This window comes from Zonotrichia leucophrys, chromosome 1A, assembly GCF_028769735.1.
Source record: "Zonotrichia leucophrys gambelii isolate GWCS_2022_RI chromosome 1A, RI_Zleu_2.0, whole genome shotgun sequence".
Lineage (NCBI taxonomy): Eukaryota > Metazoa > Chordata > Aves > Passeriformes > Passerellidae > Zonotrichia > Zonotrichia leucophrys.
The window spans coordinates 15,792,337-15,809,585 of NC_088170.1; the positions used below are offsets into that span (position 1 = coordinate 15,792,337).

The 17,249-nt window shown below is 41.5% G+C and overlaps 1 protein-coding gene across 1 annotated transcript; it reads left to right on the forward strand.

Annotated features, from left to right (window-relative positions):
• Window positions 1–4,282: 4,282 nt before the first annotated feature.
• Window positions 4,283–16,962, forward strand: CMAS (cytidine monophosphate N-acetylneuraminic acid synthetase). Its single transcript, XM_064701638.1, has 8 exons — window positions 4,283–4,525; window positions 7,137–7,279; window positions 7,522–7,677; window positions 10,320–10,453; window positions 11,357–11,451; window positions 12,123–12,294; window positions 13,793–13,943; window positions 14,704–16,962. The coding sequence occupies exons 1-8, from the start codon at window positions 4,365–4,367 to the stop codon at window positions 14,976–14,978; spliced, it is 1,287 nt and encodes a 428-aa protein (XP_064557708.1). The 5' UTR covers window positions 4,283–4,364; the 3' UTR covers window positions 14,979–16,962.
• Window positions 16,963–17,249: the final 287 nt, after the last annotated feature.

Genomic DNA, 17,249 nt, shown 5'->3' on the forward strand with positions numbered 1-17,249 from the left:
CTCTGGGCTTGTCCTTTTGCTCTTACACATGGACATGAATGAATGGACTTCCCTCTTCAGAAAAACAATAATCTGACCGTTTATAACAACTGAATGGTGGCCAGAAAGGAAACTCACAGATTTTACTATTCCCAATGGAGTCATATGGCATGGAACATATTTTTTAAATAGCTTTATTCCCACTAATTTTACTTCTATACCAGCATTTCCTTGAAATTATCCAATTTGGCTCTTCTTGTTCAGGGACAATTGGGAATGACAGGATGGGGATATTAGTGAGGGGAAGGGAACATGTGCAGTTCCAAGACCTTGTCCCCACTATGGGATGTGGGAATGAGTGCTGCACTAGCTGGTGGTGATGGAAGAGCTGAAATCTCTTCCTCCACACTGGGAAACCTGATCCTGCATGCCCCTTTCATGGTGCCCTAAACCAGGGTACATGTCCCAAAGATGCAGAAAGCATTATATTCTTTGTTCTGTTCTCCACTTGTCTATTACTAGAATAGCAAATGTTCTTACCTCCCTGAGTGCTGTGACCCACTCAGTCCCTCCAGGAGCAAGATGTCAGGACAAACACAGAGAAAGGAGTTGGGATGTATTCAGCTGAGAAATGTGTGCTCAGAGCTGTTTCATCCTTGGATGCTGGAGCAGGCAGCTGATGAACCCTCTGAGCCAGGCAGAGTTATTGAGACCAGAAAGCATAAAATGCTCCCTGGGTTAAAAACAGGGAGAAAGGAAGGGCCTGGGGACTATCCCCTCTGTCTCTTCTGGCAAATACTGCCACATAGCAACAGTTTAGGTAGCTGGAGGTTCAATTCAGAAATGCACTCTTGATCTGAAGTAAAACATTGATACAGATGCATTTGAACCATTAGTCAAACACTTGATCCTGGGGGGAAAAAAAAGCTGGAGTAAATAATCAAGAAATTTTGGTGAGCACATAAAATAAATTAATAGCCAATAAAAATTTACAGAGAACGAGTCAAACCAGTATAACTTCAACCTACAAACCCACACCTGTGGATAGGAGGAGATGGAGTAGATGTCCTCTGTCATAAGCTCAGTGACTCTCCATAGCTTTCACATAAATAAACTACAGGACTGTGGTTTTCACAAAATGATTTAAATGTGGGGACAGGGCTGGCTGCTGTAGGAATGACTGCAGGAAACTTCCTTGGGGCAAACACAGCCAGAGGCAAAAGGCAGAAGGTTGGAAGTCTCTGGCTATGCCCCAGCTCTTGCAGAAACAAACCATAGGTCAAAGCAAGCCAGTGGCTGAATTGTGTCAATGTTGCACAAGAAAAGGTAAATGATAGAGGTGTATCAATGAGGAATGTGAAGCAGTAATCCTTCTGCTTCACTCCCTTGCAATATCCTGTTTAATTCTGAGCACTACATTACAAGCAGCCCAGAGAATAACAGTGATGATGGGAAGTCTGGAAGATCTGAATCAGAAGAGTGAAACCACAGGTCTGATCCTGAAAAGGAAAAGTCCAAGCTGAGATGGGGCCTGTTTTCAAGTAGGCACATGACTGCAGAATCTAATCTCCAGATGTGTTTTGGATAAGACAGGAATGAATGGACTCATATTACAGAAAAGAAGATTTAGTAAAGATTAGGAAAATCTTTGCTATCATACAAATCTGTATATTGCCTGGACTGGTTATCCAGTTAACATCAGTGATAGTCTTTAGGATTGGGTTACATACATGTCTATGAAAAAGGACAGAAGTGTTTAAGATGTTTGTTTGAGGACTGTTTCAGCCCTGTGAGTGAAAGATTTGGTTTTGATATTAAGAGAAAAAAAAATCAGTTTTAATTATTCACAAACCTGTAAAAATATTCTTACTAGCTGAAGCCCATCTAGTATGGCATCTGTGATATGTGCCAGATGCCCTAATGTCATTTCTCTGTAAATGGAAGTTGAACCCAGACTCAGCTCCCTGCTTGGGATATTGCTAGACTGTGGGAAGAGAATTGAACTGTATTATGTAGCTGAAGTATTATTATTAATAAATCATAAAATTTTCACAGTGTGGTGAATCAAATTACAGGTGGTTTTAATTTCCTCACTGTGGTCAAGAATGGGCTGTCCAGACAGGTAGTGGGGTCAAGAAACCACTGGATATGGTACTTAGTGCCATGGTCTCATTGACATGGCGGTGTTCAGTCAAAGTTTGGACTCAATAATCTTGGTGGTTTTTTCCAGATTAGTCTGTTGTGGGCACAGAAAACTGACAGAAGCATAGAGCTAAATGTGTGGGAGTTTGAACATGGCAAAGGTTTAAAATCCTAGAGTTAAAAAGAAAAAAAAATAATTAAAAATAAGTACATGGAAAGTGACCTGCAGGAATCACACTCCTCAGAACCTTACAGCTACTAATTTCATCCTATTAAAAAATAAAGAGGCCTGAAAGATGCTTCCTTGATCTGCAAAGTAGAAGAGCAAGCTCTCTATCTCTGCTGGGTCTCTTGGAACACTTCAGAAAGAACAGTATGAATATTCTTCTTAAATGCCTGCCTACTGATGAATGTAATGGGAATGTTTAGTTTAGCAGTGATAGATAAGGTCCTTTTGCTCCACAAGACACCTTGAATAACCAGAGGACATCAGCCACCCACTCGTGGCACGTTTTCACCATGGACTGACACGGGACTGAGATCCTGAGTCTCCAGGAGTGACTTTGTGACTTCTTCAACAGCCTCTACTTTTCACTTAAACCCCAAATTCCCCTGCAGCCTTATGTCAGCAGGGAATTACTTTATTTTGCCATAAAACAGCTGGAATAGCATCACCGTGTGTTTTTATGCTTTAATACATCCTTAGGAAGTGGAAAAGAGAAGCCAGGAGCACTTTTCAGCTCCCCTTTCCACCACGAGGCTCCGTGTGGTTGCTCTGCCCTCTGCCGGAGCTGCTCAACAGGGAAGGGAATGAGGCTGGAGAAACCCTTGGAATTTGGGATCGGAAAAAGCCCGGAATTGTTTGGCACGGTGCCCGGGCTCAGCTCCGCGGCCGGGGCTCCGCGGCCCTCCCTTAGAGCCACGTCCTGTGTGCCCGCAGGACGGCAGCCACGGCTGCGAATGCTCGCAAAGAGCTGCAGAACCACAGGATTATCCTGGAATTGTGATTACAGTGACCTCTGGAGATCACCCTGTCCAACGCCCTGCCCAGGCAGGGTCACCTGCAGCAGGTGACACAGGAGCGTGTCCCGCTGCGTTATGTTTGCCCAATTATCCCATCAAAAAAAAAAAAACCAAACAATATTTAAGGTAGCAACAATTTTAATTGAATAGTTTAGAAAATATATAAATAAGGGATAATTTGGTTCAAATAATAGCGCATAAGCAAAAACAACCGCGGGGTACGGAGGGCAGGGTTCTTGACCCTTGCCACTTCACGTACAAGCTTGCCAAGTGAAAGTCACCCCTTATATGCCATGTGTCAATGCCATCTCCTCCTATTTTCGGTTCGTCACTTTTCTGTCTCCGCCTTCATTACCACCTTTACCACGCATGTGCCACCACTCGGTTTGGTGGTCGCACAAGTCTTTGGGGGTCATCACTGATGAAGGCCCTGTAGTCTTCTTCGTTGTCCTTTAATTCACCTTTGGGTTACACATGCGCACCAAGCCAGTACAATGTAAGCCAAGACTAACGTATCACTGCATCTACATATCAAAGCAATAAGTCCCTTATAATTAGCATTTTCTTGGACCCAACCAGGTTCTTGGTCATTTTTAGCAACTGTATCTTCAGCTTCTTTCCTGTGGTCCTTGAGAACATCTGCTGGGAAGGGGGGGTGGGTGGAGCCCCTCCTTTCCCTCTCTTCTTTGGCATTACAACTTTTAACTATTAACTATTTTATTATTCTCAAATATTAATTACTGTATCAATATTGATTACTGTTTCAATTTTTATCAGCACGAATCATACCTATTTACCACAGTTGGAATGTCCCCGGAGAGGGAGACTCCAGCCCCTCCCTGGGCAGCTGTTCAGGGCTCTGCCACCCTCAATGTGCAGAAATTCTTCCTCAGGCTGAGCTTCTTGTGTTTAGTTTATGGCCATCCATCCATCCATCCATCCATCCATGAAAGCAGGCACGAACCCCTGTGGGCTTTACGGGGCACCTTGTGCCAAAGAGCACCCTCTCCTCCCTGCAGGCTGGATCATTCTCCATCCCCCCTCGAGCCCCCCACACGGCGCGTCCCTCGCTGTCCCCCCGGCGTCTCCCCGCCGCTCTCCCCACACGCATGCACAGCAGCGCAGGACTACATTTCCCGGCATGCTCCAGGGGGCGGTCCGCGAACGTGGCAGGGCGCGGCGGGAGAGGAGGGGAGCGGGACAGGGACAGAGACACGGCCATGGATGGAGGCGAGGGGCGGCCGCAGCCCCACCTGGCCGCGTTGGTGCTGGCGCGGGGCGGCAGCAAAGGGATCCCGCTGAAGAACATCAAGCTGCTGGCGGGAGTGCCGCTCATCGGCTGGGTGCTGCGCGCCGCCATCGATGCCGGCGTCTTCCACAGGTGCGCATGCGCCGGCCCCCCTGCGCCTCCCCTTCCCCCGGCGGGTTCGGGTTTGGGATGGACGGGCCGAGGGACCCTGGCCCAGGGAGGGGCTGGGGAAAGCTGCTGCTTCGTCAAGAGGCTCTTAGGGATGACTGTCAGTGTCTGCAGGGAGGGCTCAGAGCAGGGACCTGGTTCTGCTCCGTGGGGCCCAGCAATGGGACAGGAGAAGCGTCAGGAACTAATGCCCAGCAAGTTCCACCTGGACTGGAGGAAAAGCTTCTTTACTGGAACAGGCTGCCCTAGGAGGGTGTGGAGTCTCCCTCGGTGGAGATACTCAAAAGCTGCCGGGATGGATGGAATCCTGTGCAACCTGCTGGAGCAGGGAGGTGGGAGCAGCTGACCCATGCTGTGGTCCCTTCCAGCCCGACCCATGCTGTGACTCTGCCACTGAGGCAGAATTGATCCTCACTTGGGACAAGGGGGTGCAGTTACTGTGGCACCGGGTTAAGGGTCAGGCAGGGCAAGCACCCTGTCAAGAACTCAGCTGTCCCTTCCTGCTGAGGATGAGCAGCAGAGGAATGGAGAAATTAAAGTCTTAGACAGTAAATTGAAATTAAAGTTTTTCTGATGCGTGGTTCGGTGGCCACAAGCTGGTGATGTTGTAAATATTGATGGGTTTACTTCATCAAGACATCTGCATTAAATGGGACTGCCGGGCTGGATGTGATCTCCTGTGAACTGCTGAAGCACAGGATGACTTTGGTTCGTTGTCATCTGGGTACTCAGGACAGCGTGCACTGAGCTTGGATCTCCAAGGATCTCCACAGCCCTTCTGTTCCTTTCACTGTGCTCACCCAGAAAAATTTTCCTTATTTCCTCTCTCCATGCCCAGCAGTGAAATCACCTCCTTGCTGAGATGTCTCTTTCAGCATCTCCTGGCATATGTGTGCTCCCAGGCCCAGTCATCTTGCTGGCTCCTGCTGAGCTTGCTCCCATTTTTCCTGTTTGGTGTCAGGCAGCACACAGCTGGACCCAGCACATCAGAAGCAGTCTCACTCAAGTGTCAAGTTAAAGGAGATAATCTTTTGTGCCCATGTGACGCAGAAGAGAAGCCCAGTTTGTGGCCAAGTGCCTGAAACTTTGGAAGCAATAATTAGAGCTAGATTGAAACGTGTGTTGTTGGTGTTGAGAATAGAGGCATTACCGATTTCTCTGCAGGAGCGAGACTGAGGATTTTCTACACATTTGCTGGTAATTAAAGCCATGGTTAGGATGTGCTCGGTGTGTAGCACTCTTAGGGGCAAGTTCCCAGTGCAAACCTGCTGCATAATGCTCAGAACAAGTCAAGGAGAAATGTAACCCAGCTAGATCCAGAGCACTGTATCTCATAGCTGCTCTGTCATTATCTGGCCTGGAAAACCTTTCTTGCTGTATCTGAAAAGTAGAGGATGCAGCACTCTGTTTTATTTTTAATAAAGAAACAGACAAGAACATTTCTGGTTACTGAGGTTACTGATAATTTCTTAATGATTGTGAATCTGTACTGCTGAATGACCTGCTGTGGCTTCTCTTTGGCATCTGAATTTTCCCAACAGGAAGCCATTCAGGGTTGTGCAGCCTGGCTTTGAGGCATGGCAGGTGCAGTAGGTGGACATGCAGCAGGTTTGCCTTGTCACCTATGGAACAGCTGTGCAAGGTACCTGTTACACAGCAGAACTCTCTTGGTTGAATGGGGAATGTGTATTTAAGTTCACCATCCCAAAGCAGTTTCTGGAAAACACCTCATGTGTGTTTGTTCTCAGGGTGTGACTTGACATTGCTGTTGCTGTCACACATATTTTTCTGCTGATGATTCCACAATGTCTTTGGGGGAAGAAATGTAACTGCAGCACCATTTGCTGTGGACAGTGCATTGAGAATGCCACATTGCTGGGAGAGGAAGGGTGACTTTTCATAGCTTTTGTTTTTATACCTCTCATGCTTTTTTGTCATCACGATGACAGCAGTGGCTTCACACTTGCTCAGTGTTTGTCATCACATGATACTCAGAATTAGCCCTTCCTTTTGTAAATGTTTATTTTCCCTGAACGATTGCAATCTTGCTTTACCAGTACTGGAAGTTTTCTGTGCCAAAACATATGGAACTTGAACAGCTCCTTCTCTGGGAGTGTATGGAGCCCAATTAACACATTTTAACACACTTGCAGCATAAGCTAATCTTTTAACTTTGTGGCAGTTTTACTTGTAAACTAAACTCTTATGTGTTTCTGAATGCCACATCCAACGCATTCACAATTCATAGATTTGTTAACATGCCTAACAAATTCTTTGTGCTGACACTGTTTTTTTCTGGTAACACTTCTAAATTTTATACTGCTTAAGCTTCCTACATGAAATGCAACTCAAGATTCAGATTTTACACTCTGGTGTTTTTTATCCCCATTGTTAAAAGCTGCTGGTTGGACTGACTGGGATAGTTTTATTAATACAAACACAAGAATTAATTCCTTCTATTGCAAGTTGTAGTACAGACATAAACAAGCTGGGGGTTTTTTTCAGGTTAAATTGCAACAGGCAAGTCAATAATGATTTATTCTTTATATTAATTTCTGTCACTGTCTGCCAACAGCATATGGGTTTCCACAGACCACGACGAGATCGAGAAGGTTGCGAAGCAGTTTGGTGCTCAGGTCCATCGCAGGAGCCCCGAAGTCTCTCAAGACTCCTCCACTTCCCTAGAAGCCATCACAGAGTTTCTCAATCATCATCATGGTAAATCAGGAATGAAATATGCTGAGCTTTTATATCGTAGCCCCAGAGGCATGATGCACTTAGTATTTAGAAAAATGAGTAAAGTAAAGCACTGAGCAAGTAAAAGCCAGAAAGATTCAGATTCTCCTTTTTTTTTTTTTTTTTTTTTTTTTGGTGTATAGTACTTACTCATACCATACTTTGCAGTTGTGTGTTAGCAAAGATGTGCATTGTTTCATAAATGTCTCTTTGTTTTTCTTTAGAGGTTGACATTGTAGGAAATATTCAAGCAACATCTCCCTGTTTACATCCCAGTGACCTTATAAAAGTGGCAGATATGATCCAGAAGGAGGGCTTTGATTCTGTCTTCTCTGTTGTGAGGAGGCATCAATTCAGATGGAGTGAGGTAAAGAAAGGAGGTAATATTTAGACGTTTCTGGTTACAGTTAAACTTCACTTTTTTTTTTCCCCAAATTCTTGCTTTTCATACCTATCCTATTTCAGGAAGTGATATCTGAAGCATAGACTGAATTCTCTCTGAGAGATTTGAGATGGCTTAAAAATTCCTTCCAAGCACTGGTGTCTTGATATTACTGAGCATTGCTCAGCCTTTCTGTAACTGTTTTGTAGAAATTAAAATTATATTAAAATTATATTAGCTTGTCTTAAGTTGAAGATACAGTTCCAGAAAAAAACTTTACAGGTTAACTTCTTCCTAGAGGATATTCATGGGTATTCAGACACTACTCTGAGGTCCTAACTACAAAACTGTTTGTTCTTGCTGTGCAGTAGCTGACAAATGACAAAAATGTGAGATAAAATCTTGGTGAGAATGGGATGACAATCTCTTGGCCTGCAGACTTAGGTTTTGTTTCATCCTGATAATTTGGCTGCTGACTTATGTCACGTTGCAAAATGCCTTTGAGTCATGGTGCTGAACTCATGTTGGTTAGCTCATCCAGAAAAATGTGACTGGTTTTTCCCAGAGAAAATATGCCCCTTAGCTACAGTGGCCAAGATGACCAAAGACTGACATTTTACAAATAAAATTGCACCTTGGTTTAGCTATAAAGCACCTTTTGTCCTGGTACAAAGAGCTATTCCACACATTTTGTATGTTGGCTTTGTTTCTGTGGTTAAAGCAGAAATGTTTTCATTTTTTTAAAATGGCTATTTCAGGTACTCTCACACTGGAGTTTTGGTGGTTTTTTCTTTTTTTTTTTAATTAAAGTTACTCAGATATTACAGTTATTTTGTTGAGATATAAATTGCTTCAGATTAAATTTTTCTGAGAGTTTAGAAAGCATCATGCTGTAAAAGAGCATGTGTAATAAATGAGGCTTGATCTTAGAGATAAGATGAAATAAAAGTTAGCCTTTGTTTAGAATAAACACTTGAACATTGTCATTGTTCCCCATAAGTGGAGAAATAAGTGATGCTTTTTGTTTGTGCAGTATAAGAGGAATGTCAAAAGCATGGATGGCAATTTCAGGATTCTGTGGATTGCAGTTTAGCAAGCCACATACACATCTTGAGATGCTGGAAGGGACAAATGTGAAAGAGTGAATTTCATGTGGATCTGCCATGTGGGTTCCTGAAGTGCTTGTGTCCCAGAGGCAGATTGTTAAATAAGGAAGCCTCGAGGCCTACCTAAAAAAAGAAGTAATTCTTCTGCACAAAATAGATCCTAACGTTTTTAATGTGGTGAGAGATAGGGAATTATTCAGCTGCGAGGACTGAGGAGAGCTGGAAACACATTGTGCCAGCATGAGCAGCTTAAGGATAAATGCAAATGGCCTTTAGGGTGTGTGGTGTTTCAGGTGACAGTGATTCACAGCAGCATTATACAATGGTTTTTCTTCTTTTTATTTTTCCATACAGCTTTAGAGTACTGGTTATGCTAAAAGAATTTAATGTTTTGTTTTGGTTTTGGTTTTTTTTTGGTTTTATTTTTTTGTGTAGCTCTGTTGTTCCTTCTGCATTAAGGTTTAATATTGATAGACCCTGAAAGAGAAAGGTGTCTCTCTCTGACTGGAAATGTTTACTTCAGTGAGCACAAAGCTTTAGCTGGTAGATACACACAAGGGGTGTGTGTATCTACTAAAGCCTCAGGATGTTTTGGGTGTTTGAGAATGCCCTCTAACTTTCTTGTGGTTACTGGATTGTGACACCTGGTGAATTTTAGCTTCTTTGTACATCTAGATTGAAGGGGCTTGAGGGCAAAAGTCACTGGTCCTTGATTTGGTTTCTGGTGCATGTACAATTGTCATTGGTAATAATATGGGATCTTTTGGGATGGTGTTTGTGCAGACAGCTGTTTGTTTATTTGTGGACACTTATGAAGAGTTAATGCATATCCTTAAATATGATGTATTTTGGGGAAGTCCCAAGATGTTTTCACAGGCAAAAATTATTCACATATGCTCTTTTTTCACCTTCCAGATTTCAGGCTGGTCCTTTCAGGTATCAGAGTGCATTCAGGCATTCCCATGTGCAATAAGAGTTGGAGTACAGAAATAGTATTTCTTTCACATTGGCAAGGACAGTCTGGTAGAATGTCCCTCCTACTCCTTATAGGAATGAGTTTTGAAGCAAAGAACCTCTTGGGTTTTTGTTGTTGTTTCTGTTTGGTTGGTTTGGGGTTTTTTTCTAAAGTGGTAATGAAAAGTTTCCTTTTTCACTGCTAGACATACAGAATAGTCCTCCAATTTATCCACAGTTCCAAAAAGAGAAGCAATTCAGTGATTCCCCAGAGAAGTTGTGGATTCTGTATCCCTAGAAGTGTTCCAGGCCGGGTTGGATGGGGCTCTGAGCAACCTGGGATGGTGAAAGGTGTCCCCTGCCCATGGCAGGGTTAGGAACTGGATCATCTTTAACATCCCTTCCAACTCAAACCAGTCTGTGATTCTTTATAAAGTTAAGCAGAAGTAGGCAATAATGACAGAAGTTGGTGACTGAATTATACCCTTAATTTTTCAACTGAAAGTTATTTAGGTTGTTAAGTGACTCTGAACAGGAATTATTTAAAGCTTTTGTTGTAATTGTTTTCCTCTGTTAACAGAAAACAAGATGACAGAACCCCAAAACCTGAATCCAGCAAAGCGGTACCGGAGGCAAGACTGGCCTGGGGAGCTTTATGAAAATGGCTCATTTTATTTTGCCAAGAGGCATCTGATTGAGAAAGGCTACTTGCAGGTTAGTGCTTCTGGTTTTTCATGCTCTTCTGAATACATCTACTCTTGCTGTAGAGGGTTCTGAATTCAATACTCTGTTTTGATTTCTGATGCAGTCAGTGTGAAATAACAGGACTCCGACCTCAGACCAGTTTGCTAATTATTTGTAACTTAGCAGAGCTAGTTATAGCTAGGGCAGTTCCAGTAAACAGCATCCTCCATAGCAAATAAATTTATGCAAATAAATGTCTTATATAGCTTTAATCTTAAACCAATACAATACTGAGTTGAGTTTTACAGGAGTTCACCACTGTATCTTAGAATTCATTTTAGTGCCACTAAAGGTGTGAAACTGAGCTTCATGCAGTGTCAGAGCCTTGTCATAATCTGCAAATTTCTATATCAGCCAGTTTCATCTTATGCCAATTTTTGTACTGTAACTTTAACAGTCTTTTTCCCTTTCCTGATGTTTACATCCCAATGTAGTGGTGCAGAACAGCACTGTGGTGTGGTGGATATATTTCCCTTGGAAATTAAGTAACAATAAGCAAATAATAAAATACTCTTCCTAAGCAAAAAGCAAATAGTAATACCAGCAAATACCTGCAGGTATTACTATTTTGCTGATTAAAAGAGCTATTGAAATTAGTGTGATGTAATTGCTGTAATGCACAACATCTTGCACACTTTCTCTAGTTGTAAATGGAAATAGTTATTAACTATTTCTTCAATAGTTACTAACTGTTTCTTCACAAATGGTTCTGTGTCACTGGCAAAAACATAATTGATGGTTCACTTTTATATAGGCCATGGTGGCCACTCTGTAATCAAAGGCACTTGGCTTTCATTGCATGGTGCTAAAATGTAGAGTTTTGTGTTTGTGTTGACCCAAGCATAAAATTTGAGTGGATTTTATTTCCTTTAGGGTGGTAAAATGGCCTACTATGAAATGCGTGCAGAGCACAGTGTGGATATTGACATAGACATTGACTGGCCTATTGCAGAGCAGAGAGTGTTGAGGTAAAGGCACTTTTTATTCCCTTATTTCTTTGATGCTGCTTGCTTCAAAGTGTGGTCATGTGAATTCATAATGCATGGAATGTAAGCAATGGAGATCAAAGATAATTGGGCAGCTTTATTTCTGCCCAGGATTTTTTCCTTTCTCCGTTGAAATCAACCTTTGTTACATGGTGGGATTTTGGTAGTTTGATTTTTTCCTTAAAGTTCAGCTTGGGGAAGAGTGTAAGCCCTACTATACCTCAGCAATGTGTTAGCATCATCTCTGGCTTTCCCAGCTGAGGTGCCCCAGATTTCTATGCTCCAGACCACTACAACTGATGCCCGGGAATGGGAATGTTTGTGTAGAGGGCATGAGCTGATTCCACCTCACCATTGCCTTTTCTTTGCAGCTGCTCTAAGGAAGTAATGGGTGGGAATGGAGTATGTTTTCTGTGCCTTTTTCATCCTAATTTTTAAATGGATGACATAAATAAGCTGTCTTTTGGATGGTTCTGTTTGTTTCTTTGAAGAGGGACAATATAGTTGGAGAGTGATGATGATGAGAATAAACATCAGAAAAGAAGAATTTCAAAGCTGATTCTTCTGTCTGAAGGTTACAGTTGTATGGGAAATACTTGGGGTTTTGAAGTGTGCAAAAACTTCTATCCTAAAATGATAATTTCTTTGTCTAGCTTTGGATATTTTGGCAAAGAGCCACTAAAAGAGGTGAAGCTCTTGGTTTGCAGCATTGATGGATGCCTGACCAATGGTCGCATTTATGTGACAGAAGATCACAAGGAAATGGTCTCCTACGATTACAGAGATATTGTTGGCATTGATCTGTTGAAGAAAAGAGGAATCCAGGTAAGTGCTGTTCTGAAGAGTGAGCCTTCACGTCTCATGTAACCTGCACATTAAAAGATTCTAAAAAAATATATTCTTGCAGCATAGAAGTTGAAGTTTCTTCTCAGTGCTTGTGGTCAAGCAGCATAATATATTGGTTGGGACAAACGTTATCCTCAGAACCCCCAGAGGAAAATAAGTGTTTTGAGAAAGTTCTCAATCACAGTAATTACAGCATATCTCTCCATTTCACAGAATCAGAGAATGGCCTGTGTTGAACCATCTTGTTCCATCCCCCTGTCACAGGCAGGGACACCTTCCACTATCCCACGTTGCTCAGAGCCCCATCCAGCCTGGCCTGGAACACTGCCAGGGATCCAGGGGCAGCCACAGCTGCTCTGGGCAACCTGTGCCAGGGCCTCAGCACCCTCACAGGGCACAATTTCTTCCTTATATCCAGTCTAATCCTCCCCTCTAACACTTTGGAGCCATTCCCCCTTGTCCCCTGTCACTCCAGGCTCTTGTCAAGAGTCTCTCTCCATCTTTCCTGTGGGCTCCCTGCAGACACTGGGAGGCCACAGTGAGGTCACCCCAGAGCCCACTCCTGTGAAATGGAGTAGATGTTTTTTCAACAGTCCCTCAGCTTCATTTTCTAGAAAGCCAGAGGGGTAGGAAGTTTGTAATCACTGTTTTGTTGCCTGTGGGAGCCTATTTCCATACTTCTTTGACTTGGAATGTTTCATTGAAAATCTCTAGGTCTTGGTGCTGCACTTTATTTATTTGTAGTATATGTTGCTGATACAATCCTGCCTTTTGCTCCTCTTCTCTTCATTCTGTACTTAAAATGAGTGTCAAGCATTAATTTGTATTTAAAAGCAATCAGGGAAGATAAGCTTGTCTACATCTTTGACAGAAAACCTGAAGGATTTGCATCTGAGGTTTCTAAAAATCCTGCTGCAATTATCTTCTGGTTTTAGCTTACCTTGTGCACCATTCCTGAAATTTCTAATTTGGAATGAACTTCCAGAGATAATGTGCTATGCTGCTTCAGTCTGTGTGGTGTTGGTTTGCTGCTCTGAAATGGTTCTATAAATAAAGTTATGTTATTAAGTAGAGGAGTCAGGGAAAAAACTTCATGTTCTACTTTGGCAAATATTTCTTGGGAATTCTCTCATTCCACATTGTGACTTAATTAGATCATACTACACTAGATAGTCACCATGCCACCATACTGTGATATTTAGAATTTTGTTTAGTACATGTTGCATTTAAAAAGACAAATGTAAATTATTTTTGAACATCAGGGAGGGCTGCAGAAAGGTATTTCACCTTCCTAAAGGAACCTCAAGACTCTGGTTTTGGATGCTAATCACTTCTGCTCTGAGTTTTGAAAATCAATCATTCAGTGCTTTTCCAGAGAGAGCTTCTACAAGCAAAACTTGCTTTTTTTGGTAATAGTAAATCAACTTATATGTCATATTTCTTTGGTGTAAAACTTACTCTAATTTTATTTCTGTAGGTTCGACTCATCTCTGACAGAGATTGTTCAAAAACACTGTCAGCCATGCAGCTGGGATGTGTAGCAAAAGTCAGTGTAACAAATAAACTACAGGTTCTGAAGGACTGGCAGGAGGACATGGGTTTGAGCTGGAAAGAGGTGGCTTACTTAGGTCAGTTCCTTTTCTTTGGTTTATTTAATTTAAATAGCATAGACAAATGGAATCATTGTACTGCTGCTGAGCTTCAAACCACTTTTCTCTTTGTAAATATACTGAATTTAATGGGATTGCTGTGCACATTGCAGCACACGATCACCAAAAGTAGGTATTTTATGGCCTGTTAGGGTACAATCTAAATGTTACAGACAGTGATGAATCTATGTAATTTGGTAAGGGAAGTCTTCACTGTTTTTCCAGTGGGCTGCAGGAAAGCTTTTGTTTTTAGGAAACATTTTGACATCAAAATGTTGATAAGTATACACTTTGAGCTGACAATTTTGAACTCATTGTAGTTGATTTCAGGGGGATATTGTATAGATTCTGTTCTGAAATGGTAGTCAGAAATGGACAGAATTAGAACTGAAAGCCATGTGCTTCTGTGCTTAACTGTATTTCAGAGACAGGCTAAGTGAGGAGTCCTGCCAATGCTTATTCAGCTGCTCACATAATTTTACTGCTCTTAAAAGTAGCATTCTCTTGCCTGAAGATTTTGAAGTGTGATCATCATTTATATGGATCACCATGATTTTCCAGCACCTGACTTGCACATGCAAAGTGCTGTTGAGCTGCTGAGATGAACATTGTGACCAAAAAAAAAAATTCAAAAATCAGATCACTGCATACCCAGTGTTTGCATACTCCAAACACTGAGAAAAATACTGATTCTTTCCCTTGTGTGATATTTGGCCTTGCCTGTCATCTTCCTCCCCAGGAAATGAGGAGTCTGACGTGGAGTGCCTGAAGCAGGCAGGCATGAGTGCTGTGCCTGCTGATGCCTGTGCTGCTGCCCAGAAGGCTGCTGGTTACATCTGTAAGAGCAGAGGTGGCTGCGGCGCTGTGCGCGAGTTTGCAGAACACATATTCCTGCTCTTAGAGAAAGTGAACTCTGCAAGGAAGCAGCTGGAAGAAATCAGCTCAGCAGGGAAGGAAATGGGGAGAAATGAGAACAGCAGGAAAGGAAATAAGGAGCTGCTGGAAAAAGAGTAACGCCGTTGGTCAGTCCTGCCTTTCTTCCTCAGTACATCCATATCCCAAAGGAATGCTTACCTTTCAAATTTTACAGCACAGTAGAGTTAAAAAGGTGTCTCCCCCTAATTGCAGGTCCCACATTCATGATTGTATGCTGAAAATATGATCACATCCATGATGATTTTAAAAGCCATTTAAGTGCAATGGGAGGAATGCTACAAGAGAGAGTGCCCTGTAAATCTGCTCTTAATCATCACACCTGTCCTACAGGAATGCCACCTCTTTATTTCATAATCTGAATGTTTTCAGGGATTAATGATTTTGCATGACTTGAAGATTTGTAATTCAGGCTTAAAAACCCCATAACTTCTGTCAGTTTTGCTCATGTGATTTGCATTTCTTTTATCAAATGCATGGCGTTGTGGTTGTGTGATTGCATTTTACAAGCTTTGTCCTTAGAAAGGAAGAGTTTTAACATGTGCTGGAGAGGTCAGGTGTAAAATACTTATCAATAAAACTTCCTCCTCTATTTTTAAAATACAGCACAGTTACTGTAAAATAAGTTAATATTCGTTTAAAAAAGCACTTTAATATGTGTTCAGTTTGAAGCTCATAAATAATTAAATCACATTTGGAATTGTGCCTCTTGGAATTTGTTTATTTTGGGTTTTATTGAAGTGCCTAAATGAATATTTTGCCAAATTTGGAGTTATATTTCCCATTGTCTTTGAGATCTTTGCAGGAACTCAGTTTCTTTCTATGAAGACCATATTGCAACCTCAAAAGAGTTAAAGCCAAATAAAAGTCTTTAGGTTTATTGTATGGAAAAGTAGCTGCTGTTAAAGAAAAAACAAAACCAAACTATAGTTGATGTGGGTTTTCATAAAATATATATACAGACTACTTTTAGCATGTTAAGACTGGTTTACATGCTTGTATTTATAGAAAATAGGAATTGTATTGTACATTACAAATACAATAGTATATATCAGACTTAAGTTCTGGTTTGGATTATGCTAAAAAATAAAAATACCCATGGTACACTGGCAATTACAAGTGAGGTGAATGATAATGGCTTGTCATTTTATTTTGTTTCTCTGCTAAATTTTGCATTGTATAAATAGTTATACTCCCAGTATATCACCTGATATACTGGCCTCTGATAAACTTTGTGTTTACTTCCTTTCAGAAAGCAAAATGTTGAACTGAAATGATTTACTGCCTATCTACAGTTAACAGATAAATTGTTTATTGTACTAATCAGCTCTAAGTCACCTAAATTTAAGTGTCTCAGTCACGTTTTAAGGTTCTGTGTTGGATAAATCCCATGGACTTTGACAAGAGGGGAGCCACATTTTGGACATCAATGTTTTAATATTGATGAATTCATGGTATAATCTTACATTGGAAAGAATATGAAGGATAAAAGAGCTCTAGAGACTGTTTACCAAAAAAAAGATATGGGATATGCAGGATCTGCTTCCTAAAAGGTTCAGATTTGTATTGCCCACACTGTAGTGGAAAATCTAATTACAGGATAGGAGCAGGGATGCCTTAATTACTCCTCTTGATTTTATAGAAGAGCCTCAATCGTGTGAAGGATTTAGGGGTCAGAGAGGCAGAGACAGTGAGGGTAACTCTGTCACCTTAGAGGTGAAATACCAAGTTCCAGGAAAGGTCCAAATGTGTAGAATATTTTCCCAAGTCCTGTTCCAGTACATGTGACACCACACTGCCTTTGATTAGAGGGCTATTACTCATTCAGAGTAGATTTCAATGGTCAGTTTTGTTATTCTGGGATAATTCTGAGATCATCTTTTGGCCCTGTGAGCTCTTGTTTTTTTTGCTTCAATTAACCTAAGTTATTTCAAAGAAGATCTTAGGTAATGTGGGCTATTCTGTCATGATTATGTGAAATGGAAAAACAGGAAACTATGTAAATATTTGTAGTAAGCTATTATGAAAAAGTAGCTGATTACATCAAATTTTAAATAAACAGCTTTCTTTAGTCTTCTAAGTAGAGAATGGTTATGGGCTGGCTTGTGGTGAGTTTCTGTACTGCAAATCATACACTCCCAAGTTCATGTGCCACACAAATGATTTATGATGGCAAAGGTGGACAGATTTAGTGCCCAAATTAACCCTTCACACCTTCACCCACTTCTGACTCTCATTATTTATTTTTATCTGTTTTTTCTCCTATTCAGTTTATCTTCCTTTCCAGTTCCTATTTGGTGATGCAACAAGTTCTGACCTTAAGTCAATTCAAATCAATATGAATCACATATA